Here is a 16203-nt window from a genome sequence, read left to right on the forward strand (position 1 = left end):
TCAATAAGCTGTGCTGGAAAAACTGGACAGTTACATGTAAAAGAATGAAATTAGAACATTCTCTAACACAATATACAGAAGTAAATTCAAAATGGATTAAAGACCTAAATACAAGCCCAGATAGTCTAAAACTCCTAGAGGAAAACATAGGCAGAATACTCTGACATAAATCATAGCAATATTTTTTTGGATCTGTCTCCAATGCAATAACGCAATAAAAGCAAAAAAAAAAAAAAAAAAGGGATCTAATTAAACTTAAAAGCTTTTGCACAGCAAAGGAAACCATAAACAAAACAAAAAGACAATCTACAGAATGGGAGAAAGTATTTGCAAATAATGTGACCGATAAGGGATTAATTTCCAAAATATACAAACAGCTCATACAGCTTAATGGCAAAAAAACTAACAATCTAATCAAAAACTGGGCAAAGACCTAAACACTTTCCCAAAGACATACAGATGGCCAATAAGCACATGAAAAGATGCTCAACATCGCTAATTACTAGAGAAATGCAAATCAAAACTACAGTGACATATCACCTCACACCAGTCAGAACAGCCATTATTAAAAAGTATAACAAGTACTGGAGAGGGTGTGGAGAAAATGGAACCCTCCTACATTGTCAGTGGGAATGTAAATTGGTGCAGCCACTGTGGAGAACAGTATGGAGGTTCCTTAAAAAACTAAAAACAGAGTTATCATATGATCCAGCAATCCCACTCCTGGGCATATATCTGAAGAAAACTCTAATGCAAAAAGATAAATGCACTTCAATGTTCACAGCAGCAGTATTTATAATAGCCAAGGCGTGGAAGCAACCTAAATATCCATTAACAGATGAATGGACAAAGAAGATGTGGTGTGTACACACACACACACACACACACACACACACACACACACACACACACACGAATATTACTCAGCCATAAAAAAGAATGAAATAATGCCATTTGCAGTAACATGGATGGAACTAGAGATTATCATATTAGGTGAAGTAAGTAGGACAGAGAAAAAACAAACAACACGTGGTAACACTTAAATGTGGAATTTAAAAAAAAAAGATATAAATGAACTTATTTAAAAACTGGAAATAGATTCACAGATACAGAAAACAAACTGTGGTTACCAAATGGGAAAGGGGTGGCAGGGAGGGATAAATTAGGAGTTTGGGATTAATACAAACATGTTACTATATATAAATAAGATCCTACTGTATAGCACAGGGAACTATATTCAATATCCATCAACCTATAATGGAAAAGAATCTGAAAAAGAATATATATGTATGTATATGTATATGTATATGTGTGTGTGTGTGTGTGTATGTATGTGTGTGTGTATATATATATATATATATATATCTGAATCACTTTGCTGTACATCTGAAACTAATACATTATAAATCAACTACACTTCAAGTTTTTAAAAAAAGAGACACATGCCCCCCTCCCAAAAACGGTGTGCAAGAACAACAGCATAACTACTCTTAGTCATGTTTCTACAAATTCAGAGTTGACACATTTAAATCAAAGATATAATCAGCTTTCTGAGAAATAATGCTTCTGAGTTTGCTGTCAAATTACAGAAAAAAATTTCTGTACTTAACACAAGCACCAGATTATTTCAAGCACATTTACTTTTGTGGATAGTTTGCCTCTGCAAAACCAATCAGAAGAAGCTACCTAGTTAATGCAAAAATGTTTATTCCATGGTAAACTGTTTAAAAGTAAACTATATCCTCAAAAATATGACTCTTAACAAAAAGTTCTTTAACTCGAGTTACTGAAATTCAAAGTTTTGTAAAAACATTAATACCCAACTTTCCTCAATTTAAAATTCTGCAAAATAAATCACTTAAAAATTACCTTTGTTTTTAAACCATTTCATAATGTGTAGTCCTAAAAATATTATTCCAGTACCTTGAGGGTTTGGCATTTCACTTTTGACTACTTTTTCTGTAATAAGATTTGAAGGAGCTGACCAAACTTGGTACTGAAAAATACTAGGAGGATATTCAGAAAAGTTTAATCTACAGTTCAGATCAGAGTACAGAGGTCAAAAAGAAAGCCCTCCCGGATCAATTCATGGATTTCAACAAAATAGCTGTTACAGGACTCTGTTCTAAGAACAAGGCTGAAAATTCAAGAAACCACTAATTTGTCCAATTTCTCTAGAAAGTTCAAAATTCCATGCTGAAACAATGAAATGTAAAATTTTACCTATAGTAAGATGAAAATCCTACCAGGCTCAAATGTAAATATTCCACCACCATGAAGAACAAAAGTAGAAAGTTTAACAATTTAATTATATAAAATATATTTGGGGACAAATGCTGCAACACTCACTTTGTATCTCATAGGCACTTAGAAGAACTGGAACATGAATCCTCATCGCCCAAGTGTGGACAAATATCCACAAAGAACCACGCTAAGACTAAAGCTGGCTGTTATTTGAAGGCATCAGCAGGAGCTTCTGGAAATCTTAATTGTGGTTTCTCAAAAAGAATTTTGAGTAGCACAAGATGCAGATATTTGATATAGGCCCTTCCTAACCCAAGGCCACATGCAAGTCGTGAAACTCACCTGTGTTATACTCCTTCAACTGCAAGTCCTTTACAGGCATGCCATCAGGAGTCCGAAAGGCATTAAGAATCTGCAAGAACATGGTATGTACATTAATGATACACAGCATAATCAAATACTGATCATTTTATTCCCCTAGTGGTTTTTATCCTACGTAATTTAAAGCTATGATTACTCTGCAAAGGCAAAATTAAGCTATTTACACTTTAGGCACTCAAAAACTGTTGAATGAATAGAATATAATTATTCAAATATTCCCAAGAACATAAAAAAAGGCAGAAAAGCATAACCTTAAGAGCTAAGCTCTGAAATCAGACTGCCTATATTCTAAGCCTCTTCCGCTCACTTGCTGTGTAACTTTCCAGTGCCCAGTTTCTCATCTGTTAAACATAAGATAATGAACTGAGCTCTTTCCAGTCCAGGACTGTGGCACTTGAACTCCTTCAGCCTAGTCAGTTCTTTTACCCATTTTCAAATGGACAGTTCTCTCACTTGCATTCAGGCCTGGGCTCAAATGTCACTTCCTCAGTGATGTTTTCCACAACTACTCAATCTAAAAAAGCCCCTACCCCAGTGATGCTGTAATCCCTAAACTTTAGTTTTGTTTTTTTTTTTCAGAGCATTTATCATTGCTTGAATTTTTTTTTTTTTTTGCTTACTTTTTTTATTATCCATGGAAGCAGTGACTTTATAATGTTCACTGATATATCACTTGATGCCTAGAACACTGTTTGGCATACAGTAGTGCTTAATATTTGGAGTGAATGAATAAAGAGCACTTATTTCATAGGATGTCATGATAACTAAATGAACTAATGCTTGTAAGCATCACAGTGCCTAACAGAGTAAGTACTATTTGCTCTTGTTGTTGTAATATTCTAAGTTCTTCCTTAAGGTCATCCATAATCTAGTCAGCCAGTCCTTTAACACTGAGGAGTTAGACAGCTCCCAGTTTTCACTCTTGCTGCATCTTTACGTATGCACTCCAACCCTCCCTCCTGGATTATTCTCTAAAGGATGATTATCAAGTCTGAGGACAGCAAACATTTGTCATAATTTTTTTTTACAAACCACACTTCAGTAAGTACGTGTATAACTGGTAAAATATAAATGAGCTCTATGGATTGTACCAAAGCCAATTTCCTGGTTTAGCTACTATACTATAATAATACAAGATGTTAACACTGGGGGGGGGGGGCCTGGATGAAGGCTACCCAAGATTTCTCTGAACATTTCTTCACACTTTCCTGTGAATCTACAATTTTTCAAAATTAAAAGTTAAAAAAAGTTTTAACAAAAAAAAGGAACAAGAAAAAGAAAACAAAGACCCTTACCTCTTCTTTTGTGGCATTTTCAGGCACCCCACTTAATCGAATGAGCTTGCTTTGTTTCTCCTCACTTGCGCCAGTCCTATAATCTTGATCCTTGAATCCAGAATAAAAAATTATTTCATATATACGTTAGTATACAAAATGTAACTGAACATGAAATATAGGTACTCAGGATCAAAAGTCAGAATGACTTGCATCATATGAAGATATGAAAAATTGTAATTTTTTCTGTTTTTCTGAGTTACAAAATTTGATTTAAATCATTAGATGACAAGTGTGCTAAGACCCATGCTCACTGAGGGAATCTTGAAACAGTAAAGCAGAGTGTTAGGAGAAACAACACTTGAATAGGACTTTTATAAACAGAAAAAAACCCAACTAGATTCTCTAAACTAGAATTTTCTTTTCCTGAATGAAAATAGCAACAAACAAATCCAGATGTCAGTTATCAAAGATGTCATCTGTAAACAAATTCCAGAACAAGGTCAAAAGGTGTCATCTTACCATACAACTTAACAGTACAATTGAAAGAAATACGCATTTTCCATATTCACAAGTTTCAGCTCTGATTCTCCTTCATTTCAACAGTATAAAAAGAATTTAACTTTTAAGAAAAAGTCTCCTATAACTAAGTGACCACAGCTTCCAGTTATGCCTATTACACTGGCATAATTATCAATAGCATCCTCTTTTACTTTTGAAAGTGTCCTGACTTGAAAAATAAATTATATGACTCTTTCTCAAAATCCATTATTTGGTTAGCATGTTTTAGAATTACTGTCCAAAATAACAGAAACTTCAATAGAGATAGGTAAAACCTGTTTTTAAAAATAATATTTTCATTGTGCAACTGGAAACAATTCTCCTTGCTTAGATTATATATACATTAGATTATATATTATACATACAGAAATTCAACATTTAAGTAAGTTAAATTAGCTGCAAGAGAAAACTTGCAACATTAACATCACCTCCTCATGACGAGGGGAAGACTCCTAGGTATTCTCTAAACGAATTTAAATAAGAAAATGAACCTAAGCAGCCACAAGGCCTGACTACGCAAGAGTTGAGAGAACCAACTCCCAAGGACAAATACTTTCAAACTGAATTATTCCAAGGCAGTTAAATCAGCACCATCAAGCAAAATAATGAAGAGACATACATCAAAAACATGATCTGCACTGAGGGCCCTTTCTCTAGAGATGTACATTCCATTCTTGAATATAAATTTGGCTTTTTAAAGATTATACAAGGTTAGACCCAGGACTCCACATTCCATCCTTCAGAAAAGCCTTATGAAAAAGCAAAAATCAAAAAAGCAATCCACTCTATTAACCTACCTGAAGGTCCCGCTGGGCATCTTGGGAAGTTTTGCCCTCTGGAAAAGACTTGCTCTGGCCATAGCCAAATATCTGGCTTCCTGGAAGCCTGTGATCCACATCACGGTACTCCATGCTTCTGTAATCAGTGTCTTGCCGGCCAAGAAAATCCAGACCACCTTCTTCTTTAAACAGACCAGCATCCGAACTCTGTTGTTCACCTCCAGAAAGCTGTGACTTGTCTTGGTCTTGAAGTGGACTTTGGCTGTTCTGAAAGTCTGATGAAGACTCACGTTCAAAGGCTACACCTTGTGTTTCTCCTTCTCCTGCTTCTGAATGCTCAAATTCTCCTTTCTGAATGCCAAAAGCAGGCCTTTCTGTTGTATGGTCATGTGTGGATTCTTCTCTCTTGCTCACATTCATACCAGAATGTTCTCTATCTTGTGTAGAGGGCTGAATGTAATCCAAAATATTTGGATCCATAGAGGGCATTTCCCTATCTTTAAATTCCATACAAGGTCCCACCTCTCTGCCCCTGAAATCTTGATCAGTCCTGGACCGGTGTCTACCTCTGAAATCTGAATGTGGTGTATCTCTGTCCCTAAAGTCTAGATCACTAGCAGCTGAACCTCGACCTCTAAAGTCCACCTGTGTTCTGTCTTTGTCCCTGAAGTCCAAATCAGACACATCTCTATTCCTAAAATCAGAACGGGACTGGTCTCTGGCCCTGAAATCCAAATCTGACAAATCTCTTCCCCTAAAATCTGCATGGGATCCATCCCGGCCTCTAAAATCTAAATCATAAGTGCCCCGGCCCCTGAAGTCAGACGGAGGAGCATCCCTACCTCTGAAGTCAACAGTGGGAGCATCCCTGTCTCTGTAGTTCATGTGAGATGTCTCCCTACCTCTATAATCCATAGAAGTACCGTCACCACCCCTATAGTCCATAGGTGGTCCTTCTCGATCCCGAAAATCCCCAGAATGTATGTCCCTACCCCTGAAGTCCAACTGTGATGAATCTCTGCTCTGGAAATCAGAAGATGAAAAATCTCCCGCCCTGAAATCATGTCCAGGTCCCTCCCCTCCTCGATAGTCACCATGCGGTCCATCTCTAGCTCCATAGCTGAAAGAATGCTCCTCTACATTTGCAAAGGGAGGCCCTGAATGCCCCTGGAAATCAAAGGGAAGTGAATCTCTGCCAGGAAAGTTGCCAGAGTGTCTCTCTTGAGCATGACTCTTAAAGGGAGGAGGAGGATAATCCCTGTTCCACCCGGGAGCAAACCTTTCTTCTTGGCTCCCACTGTAGAAACAAAGACAGTGTTATTCATATTGTCCAGAGAGTTTGAAATCTACACACCAGCATATTCTTCTCTAATCAAGGCACATTCTTCTGTAAACACTTTTTTTTTTTTTTTGGCAGAGTTCTGTAACAAGGTCCTAGATCTGAAGAAAACAGCAATGTTTTGCTATTTTAAAGACGAAGTGGTGGAGTAAACTTTTATGCTCCCATTTCAGAACACGAGGAAAGTCAACACAAGGTTTTCAACATGACTGCTGCAGAAAAAGCTTTCACTCAGTCCTGCAACAGGGAAAATCCGCAACACCAGATAAGCTAGCAACGGTGACAAGCTACAAAAATTTCAGTTTCCTACAGCCAGGGAACTTAGAAATCCAAGATCAACATGATGATTCCTATACATCAGAAAAATCAATGCACTGTAAATTTTGTACAGTAAGTTTTAGGAGGTGTCTTTCTCATTGCTGCATATAGGACTAACATTCTAAAATATTTTATTACAGATACAGTATGGACACCACCCAATCACAATGGATGCAGGCCCGAAATTAAGAAACATTGGCTGTAAATCACCAGTAGGAGCACACCAGTGTTTACCAGATGAGCATCAGCCCTGGCTGCATCTAAATCCCAGTACTACAGGGGCACCACCTAGAAGCGCTCTCACCTGGGTCCCATTATTATAACTACTCTCAGAAGGCAGCATGAACCATGCCACAAACCATGTGCAAGTCAACTAAACCAAGCAACAGCATCCAGGAGCTTAATGCTGAAAGGGACCTAGAAAGAGCATTAGGCCTTCAAGCATTCAAGCATCTCCAGGTCCCAAATGAAGAAGCTGATTTTCCAAATTCTAATGCCTCATCTAATTTTGCATGGTAATAAAATATTTTTTAAAATAAGCATAGTATTAAATTGACAGTCTCAGTTCACAGAACTCAGGAGATAAAGGAGAACTGGCCCAATCTTTTATACTACCCAGCTTAAAAGACTAGGGAATTTAAATAGGCAATTAGGAACCTAGGATCCTGAGCTTGAAGGGGAGGGGAGGGGAAGGAAGGATATGAAAAAGGAAAACATGAAATGATCTGAAGTTTACTTGCTATTTACAAGTAAAACAAAAGTATTAGGAGATCAAGTCCAACTCAGTTCTTTCCTCCCAGAATACATAGATTCTTTTACACGACCCTTCTGAGCTCAGACTACACCATTATAGAAAGATTTAACAGACAACTGATTCTGGGTCACTCAGTTCAAGACAAAGTTACAATGCCAAACCCTTTCTTAAATAAGAATTTAACAATAGTAACCCAAACAGTAGAATGATGCATATTTAATGGATTTCCAGAACATGATGACTTTCATTAGCTTCCATTAACATTAGTTATGTCTATGGGGTTCATCATAAGAGAATAACATTTAAAAGTTCTTCGTAAGTAATACAATTTAACACTACAATTAAGACATTATTACTAATTCTAGTGTCTCCTATATTTTAAATCATTCAAATCCCAATAGTTCGCTTGCAGGAAAACTTATGCCTCAGCAGACACTCATGGGATGAGTGCTGAGGTAATCTAAATCTCCATGTTCTCTGAAGAGAACACATCCAACACTGTCTTTGAATACTACCTTAAGATTATCTTACCCCCTTAAGTTGAGATGACTTACCCCCTTATGTTGAGGTGATCAAACAGATCTAGAGTAACCTATTGTACTAGAATCTTAGAACTGTATTTTATGTAGACTATTCAAAAAACAGTTCTATTTGTATAAAATAGCAGTGTCTATAAAAATCATTTCCAAACAAATAAAAAAATTTAAGAAGGTAAGTTGTTAAAATGAAATACAAAATCATTTTTCTGTAAGATACTCCTTTTTTCACCCAAATTAGCCCACAAAAAAAGTTTTGCATAGGAAACTATGCAAAGACATAGGAACTATGCAAGACATAGGAACTATGTCTCCTTCTGGTCAAAGATCTTAAAAAATAGCATCTAATGACATATCTAAACTAAAATTAAGATGGGGAAATAGAATTTTAAACAATAAATTGGTCAAAGAAACAATTTTCTGAAAAAAATTTTTAAGTAACGCAATAGAGCTAAAGTTATCTAACATTTCTAAAGGCTTACTGGAAACAGTCTTACTTACAAAATAATTACCCATAAATGTAAGTAAAAAGGATAGCTTTTAAAATGTTCAAATATAAACCCACTAATCTAGAGTAGGGATCTGCAAACTTTTTCCATAACAAGTCAGAAAGTAATTACATTAGGCTTTGCAATCTCTGTCACAACTATTCAACTCTGCCATTATAGCATAAAAGCAACCATAGATAACTTGTAAACAAATGATCATGGCTTTGTCCCAATAAAACAAAACAAGTTGCAGGCTGTAGTTTGTTGACCACTGATCCAGACCTTAGTATTTTGAAAGGAAAAATATACCCAGCATCATCACCATTGCTTTTATTTAAAGATTGCTAAGCAGAAAGTAAATACCCCTTTATTTATGAAACTAGCTTTACTAAATATTATATGGAATTTTCTAAACTTAATTCTCTTCCTAAATTTTTCATTGGAATCCCCAGCTTCAGAATAATAAATGAAACATCTGTTGAATTTACACAATAAAATCTGAAGACTGTCAATCCAAAAGAAAATTTACTAGTAACATAAATTTCAATTAGAGCATAAATTTTTTATGTATAACTTTAAAGGTCAAATTTCTTTGCCATACACTAACTAAAACCATTAAAATCACATTCCTATAGCATTTCATTAATTGCAAACCCAATGCAAAAGTTTCTAAAATACCATCACCAGTGTTTATTATATTGGCTATTAAAAAATAACTCCCTACAAGTTCATTTACAATTGAATGGTACCACCTTCTCCACTTTGTACTGAGTAACCCCAAAAATTGAAATGTAGCTTTAAAAACTGCACTAAGTAATTTTTCTGTCTCAGAACTTTTTATGGTAGCTGAAACACAATGTGTCACAGGAAAGACACAGCTCTGGATTTTAGACATAAATTAGTGAACTTAATGAAACATTTTGTGTACATTTATAAACATTCATGTACATTTTTGCTAACTTTCCTTATTAGATAAGTATGTATGACTTTGCTAAAAGAGATACTGTAAATTAAAAATTTAGGGATCCTTTTAACGTTTAAAAAATGCTAAAACACAAAACACTTGACGTGCTGGGTATTCAGTTTCATAATCACTTTAGAAATGACTAGACATTTTTTAAATAGTTTCTATTTTTAAAAAAATCAGAGCTATTTCTACACACACAAAAATATCCCCCTTTACGGTAGGTCAAAAATGTTATACTATAAATATATCATTAAAATATTGACATTTCAATATTCTAACTTTAAGACTTACCGAAAAGGTCCTGTTCTGTTAGCAGATCGAGAATCCCCCCACATCTCTTTCTATGTCAAGAGGCCCAATAAGTAGATCCTTTTGCTACCAAACTCTGGTTATGGCAGTATCTGTACAAAACAAGTTACAAAAAATAAGTTCGTTGGAACATGAAGTAAAGACTAAACCAATTTCCTCCTGCTTGGCTTATCAGGGACCTCATCAGCAGGGATATGTTTTGGAAGTCACTTTTACATATTAATTTATAGCAAGAAAAATACAGTTTAAATTTAAAATGTGTACTCTAGGGCACCATTAACTGAGTCTCAATGTACTAAGAATGCTTCATAAAACATTTATTAGTTTTTCCAGCACCCATTCTACATTCCTTTTTGGAAACGGCACCTTAGCATAAACACCACTCTCAGTCCATGTGGCTGATCCTACATTATCCAGTCTGGTCAATCAGAATAGTCTATTACCCTCACCACAGTCATTGCTTTGAATATGGGCATGTAGCCTAAGTCAGGCTGAGAAGACATTCGCAGGAACTATGCTTCAGCTACTAAAAAAGAGGCAAACTTTTCTTGACCTTGGATTTGGCAATGGTTTCTTAATATGACACCAAAAGCAAAAGGAACCAAAAAAAAAAAGATAAAATAGACCTCATCAAAATGAAAAACTTTTGTGCATCCAAGTACGCTATCAAAAGAGTGAAAACACAGCCCACACATCAGCAAAACAGCAGACTAGGAAGCTCCAAATCCTTATGACTCCACAGAAACAACAAAAAAACAAGTAGTCTGAACCAACTTTGTTGGAGTTTTAGAAAACAGTCAAAGGTTTATAACAATCAAATTAAAGTTCAAATCAAGAAAAAGCCATTCTCAAAATATTAGGAAAGTTTTGTGGTGTTTTCACTTACCCCTGCCCCATCCCCTCTCTAGCATGGCAGTGATTTTCATTTAGCAGTGGCAGCCCAGATCCCAGCTCCCTCCCTCAAACCAAAGGGAAACGTGAATTCGTAAATTATTGTGTACATTGTTCTAATCTGTGTGGAGGATATATGAAGGACTGATGCAAGGTATTATCTCTGTTTTACCTAACCAAGAATTCTTGCGGGGGGATGGGGGGACGGCAGGCACTGCTACTAACAGCTGCAAAGCAGACTACAGACTCAGTTATGGAGAAGCTGGGGTGAAAATACTTTGTGAAATTAGGACATTCCAAAACAACTCGTATGTGGGAAAATTAAGAAAACCACAAGCATACCCAGACAAGAACATAATCAGAGAAAACCTGAGGGACTTTAAGCTTTCACCTCGGGCTGATCTCTAGGCCCAGAGCAAGCCTAGCCAAGTGCTGAAGGAGTGCCCCAGCACAGAACCAATCTGCAAAAACAGAGAGGTGGTTATTTTTCTGTTTTTCTCTTATTTTTGTTGGTGTTGTTTTTTGTTTGTTTTTATCTGTTTGAGCTCCTGGCATTCAAGGAAATCTTGGTTAACACATTAGATGAACAAAGGCTAAAAGAAAAGTGATCATACATGACAAGGAATAGTCTTACAGAAATGGTTTAGGAAAAGAATTCTATATTTAGCAAAACTCTCCTTCCAAAATGAGAAAGTAAGACATTTCCTGATAAGCAAAAAGCTGAAGGAATTTGTTACCACTAGATGCGCCCTGCAAGAAATGCTAAAAGGAATTCTTTAGGTTGAGATGAAAGGAAGTCAAACAGTAACCTGAAGCCATATGAAGACATAAAGATCTCCAGTAAAGATAAAAACACGGGCAATTATAAAAGCTAGTATTACTATAACTCCACTTTTTATTTTCTACATGATTTTAAAAACAAATGCATAAAAAAACAATTATTAATGTAGGTCAGTGGGGACACAATTTACAAAGATGTTATCAGTAATATCAATAACAGAAAGAGAGAAGGAAATAGAAGCAGTTTTGTAGGCTACTGCACTTAAGTTGGTATACATTCAAATTAAATTATTATTGGATGTTAAATGTAATTCCCATGGTAACCACAAACTAATCCTTAGAATGTACACATAAGAAAATGAGAAATAAATCAAAACATTTCAGTACAAAAAAATCAACTAAACACTAAAGGCAATAGTGGAAGAAATGAAGGACAAAAAAGCTATAAGGCATATAGATAACAGCAAAATGGCAGAAGTCCCTCCTTATCAGTAATCACTCTAAATGAAAATGGTATAAGCTCTTCTAATGAAAAGAAAAGACTGGCAGAATAGATAAAAAACATTATCTAACTATATGCTATATATAAGAGACTCACTTTAGATCCAAAGACACAAACAGGTTGAAAGTGAAAAGACAGAAAAAAATATTCCATGCAAATAGTAACCAAATGTGAGCTTGGGAGGAGGGGGTGGTCTCTGATATCAGACAAAACAGACTTCCAATCAAAAAAGGTACAAAAGACAAAACAGGACATTATATATTAATTTAAAGGTTAAAAAAAATACAGCAAGAAGATAAAACTATCATAACATTATGCATCTAATAACAGACCCTCAAAATATGTGAAGCAGTAAGTGAAAGAACTGAAGGAAGAAATAAATAGTTCTGTAACAGTTGGAAACTTCAAACCTCACTTTCAATAATGAATACAACGACCAGACATAATGTAAGAAAATAGAGAACTTGACACAATAAACCAACTACATCTAATTGACACACACAGAACACTCCATCCAATGACAAGAGAATCACATCTTCTCAAGTGTACATGGGATATTTTCCATGATGGACCATTTGTTAGGCCACAATGGTTATAAGACAACCATACAAAGTATCTTCTCTGATCAAAACAGGTTGAAGTTAGAAATCAATTAACATAAGGAAAATTGTAGAATTCACAAAATTTTAAATGTATACTACCACTGACTTTCCAGTTCTCCTAGGAACTTACAATGTAAGGTGACATGTTTATAAAGGTACATAGTGAAGCAATGTTTGTAACAGCAAAAGATTATAAAATCTAAATGTACCTCAAGAGAGTATATCTGTACTACTGAAATACTATGCAACTCAAAAAATGGGGTAGCTATGTTAACTGATATAGGATAAGCTATTATATATAAACTTTAAAAATACATGCAAATAGGACTCACATTTCCTGATTCTAAAACTTACTACAAAGCTACGGCAATCAAGACAGTGTGGCACCGGCACAAGGATAAACATAGATCAATGTAACAGAATTGAGAGTTGAGAAATAAACCCTCACATTTAGGCTCAAGTGTATTAAACAAGAGTGGTAAGACAATTCAATGAAGGACAGTCGTTTCAACAAATGGTACTGGGACAAATGGGTGTCCCCATACCAAAGAATAAAGCTGGACCCTTACCTCAGTTCATGTATAAAAATTAACTCAAATGGATCAAAAGACTTAAATGTTTTAAGATGTAAAACTATAAAATTCTTAGAACAGGCATAAATCTTCATGACTTTGAACTAGGAAATGATTTCTTGGATAAGATGGATACCAAAAGCACAAGTAACAAAAGGAAAAATAGATCAATTGGATATCATCAAGATTTTTAATTTTGTGTTTTAAAGGACACCATCAAGAAAGTGAAAAGATAACCCACAGAATGGGAAAAAACTTGTGCAAATCATATATTTGATTAGGAAACTGTATCAAGAATATATAAAGAACTATTTTATAACTCAGTAACAAAAAAGACAGTCGAATATAAGAAATGGGCAAAGGCTATGAATAGACATTTCTCCAGAGATAATATACTTTTAAATGGCCAATAAGCACAGGAAAGATGTCCAACATTACCTGTAAGGGAAATGCACATCAAAACCACAAGATACCACTCACATCCACTAGGGTATCTATAATAAAAAGGATAAGTTGGCAAGGATATGGCAAAATTAGAACTCTCATACACTGCTGGTGGGAATGGGACCAAAGATATGTAAAAACATCTAGTAGTGGTGCCCTCCAAAATTTTCCTCAGGAGAGCTGGAATTCTTACAGACATGCAGTTTAATCCAGCAAAGCAAATGATTATGGGTATTGGGGCTGAAATGATGTCAAACTAGTCTCAAACTTTAAGGAGCCAGGGCCACTTTCAGAAAGCAGGACTGGCACTGTGGGACAAACTGAATGCTAGGTTAAGGCTTTAAATGCTGAAGCTCATCAGAACCCTGCCAAGATATTGGTTGATATACACAGCAAGGCAGGAGCCAAGAAAATCAGAATCCACTAGGGAATATAAACAAATCACCTGCCATATCACCTAACTCTGAAAATATGTGGTACTAAAACATTAATTCCATACACAACTGTGGCTGGTAGTGAACATGCAGTGGGTAGAAGGGCCCCTGTGGTGTCAGTTCTGAAGACGAGGATGTAAGTCTAGGTGAAGTTGCTGCAGGTGCAGATCTTGGTGGTAGTAGTAAATAGTCAAATGAGAGTTTTGAAGGCTGAAGTGAAAAATAATTCCACATGAATAGCTGCTGAATAGGGGCCAGCTGGTCCTGAGAGATGGTAAGCATCACATTAAGCTACAGGCTGCACTTCTAGTGATGCCCTTCTCATTAATTCCTTTAAGTTTTAGGTTTACAATCACACTCCCTCAGACATAAGGACTTTGGTTTCCTGGAATCCAACCAGTGAGTTTTGGAATTAAGCCTCCCCATTGTAGGTCGGCAGCCTTTATCGTTGGAACTATGATTGTAGTTGATTATTTTTGAGCCGCCTCTGCCTTTAATTCTTGATTAATAAAAACATTCTTGGCAAATGCTTTCTTGCTGGTGCATCTTGCAGAGGTCCAAGAAATTCACCTCTAGCAGCATAATACCAATACCCAGGGCCATCCTTCTTAATCATGACTTTAGTTCCAAAAGCAAACAAAGTAAAACCAGGAGTCCCATTCCATTAGTTTAAGCTGTGGTATACAGCAGCCTGATCCTGCTTTAAAAACTCTTTTTCTCCCAAAATAAATGCTTTGGGCCCTATAGGACACTCAGTTAAGAGCATCAAGAGGGCACCAAAAGGCAAGGATTGATGTAAGCACCTACCCAACTAAAATCCAACTATGAGTTTTTAAAAAGTAGTGGCTTTATACTACTGAGCTGGAATTAGTGGCTGCTGAAAGCACAATTGCCCCATCCCAAATTCCCACTTTAAAAAATTTAAGTCTATTCATTCCAATTATAGGACCTCAAAAAGAGACTTGCTCAGATCTGGAGTGGGGAATTTGCATGCCTGCTGCCTTCCCTGGATGTGGTAGCAGTTTCTCAGGCTCCCTGTCCAGAATTATATCCTAATTTCCCAATGATGGCATTTGCTTTGCTTACCATCATACCACACTGAAAAGTTAATTAAATGGATCTGCATTAACGTAGAAGCTAAAACTATAAAGCTTCTAAAAGAAAACATAGGAGAAATCTTTTTAAGCCTGGTGTCAGCAAAGGCTTCTCTAAAGGATCCAGAAAGTATTAACCATAAAGAAAAAGATCAAAATTAAAACCTGTTCTTCGAAAGACTGTTAAAAAGTGAATAAGCAAACAGAATATGGAGTAAATACTTGTGACACATACCTGACAAATGTTCACTTGTATTAATCATAAAGAAAACAGATTAAAACCACAATGAGATACCAATACACACTCACTAGAACTGCTAAAGTTAAAAAGACTCAAAATTCAAATATACAAGGATTTCCAGCAATCAGAACTCTCACATATGACTCAAAAGAATGCAAAATGGTACAACCACTTCAGAATTTGGTCTGAGAAATACTACCCTATGACCTGCAACTCCACTTCTAAGTCTTTATCTAAATAAATGAAAACAAAAGACCTGTACAAAAATGTTCACAACAACTTCATTCATAATAGCTTAAAAAAAAGGAAAACAACCCAAATATCCTTCAACGGGAGACGAGATAAACATTGTTTGGTATCCTAAAGGGTTTCCTCCCTGGAGTAGTGTACCTTCAGTACTTCAAATGGAAAGGTGAATTTTTTGTAAAGTGGGAAAGGGTTAGTAAGAAAAGAAAGGTGGAAAAGGAGAATCAACAAGACCCATTTTTAAAAATTACTTTTAAAAACTGTAAAATACACATTTAAATTGACCACTTCAGAGGGGTGTGTATAGCTCAGTGGTAGTGTGCACTTAGCACGCACAAGGTCGTGGGTTGAATTCCCAGTACTCCATTTAAAAAAAAAAGAAAGAAACGAAAAAAATAATTTGTGGAAAACCACAAGAAGAAAAATTAAAATAAATTTACCACTTCA

General features: G+C 35.8%; 1 protein-coding gene across 7 annotated transcripts in view; it reads right to left on the bottom strand.

The window, feature by feature from the left end:
- RBM6 (RNA binding motif protein 6) overlaps nt 1–16203 on the bottom strand; it is an 87565-nt gene that overhangs the window by 63563 nt on the left and 7799 nt on the right. For 4 of the 7 annotated variants that reach the window (XM_074344868.1, XM_074344867.1, XM_074344866.1 and 1 more), the window contains 4 exons: nt 9933–10042; nt 5258–6536; nt 3921–4010; nt 2587–2656 (listed from right to left, as the gene is read on the bottom strand). In XM_074344868.1, the coding sequence (XP_074200969.1) occupies nt 2587–2656; nt 3921–4010; nt 5258–6536; nt 9933–9976 (1483 nt within the window). In that variant the 5' untranslated portion in view covers nt 9977–10042. Of the gene's footprint in view, nt 1–2586; nt 2657–3920; nt 4011–5257; nt 6549–9932; nt 10043–16203 lie in introns of those variants that run through there. The other 3 variants (XM_074344869.1, XM_045506075.2, XM_010969159.3) reach the window with 3 other exon arrangements.

Source organism: Camelus bactrianus, chromosome 17 (assembly GCF_048773025.1).
Source record: "Camelus bactrianus isolate YW-2024 breed Bactrian camel chromosome 17, ASM4877302v1, whole genome shotgun sequence".
Lineage (NCBI taxonomy): Eukaryota > Metazoa > Chordata > Mammalia > Artiodactyla > Camelidae > Camelus > Camelus bactrianus.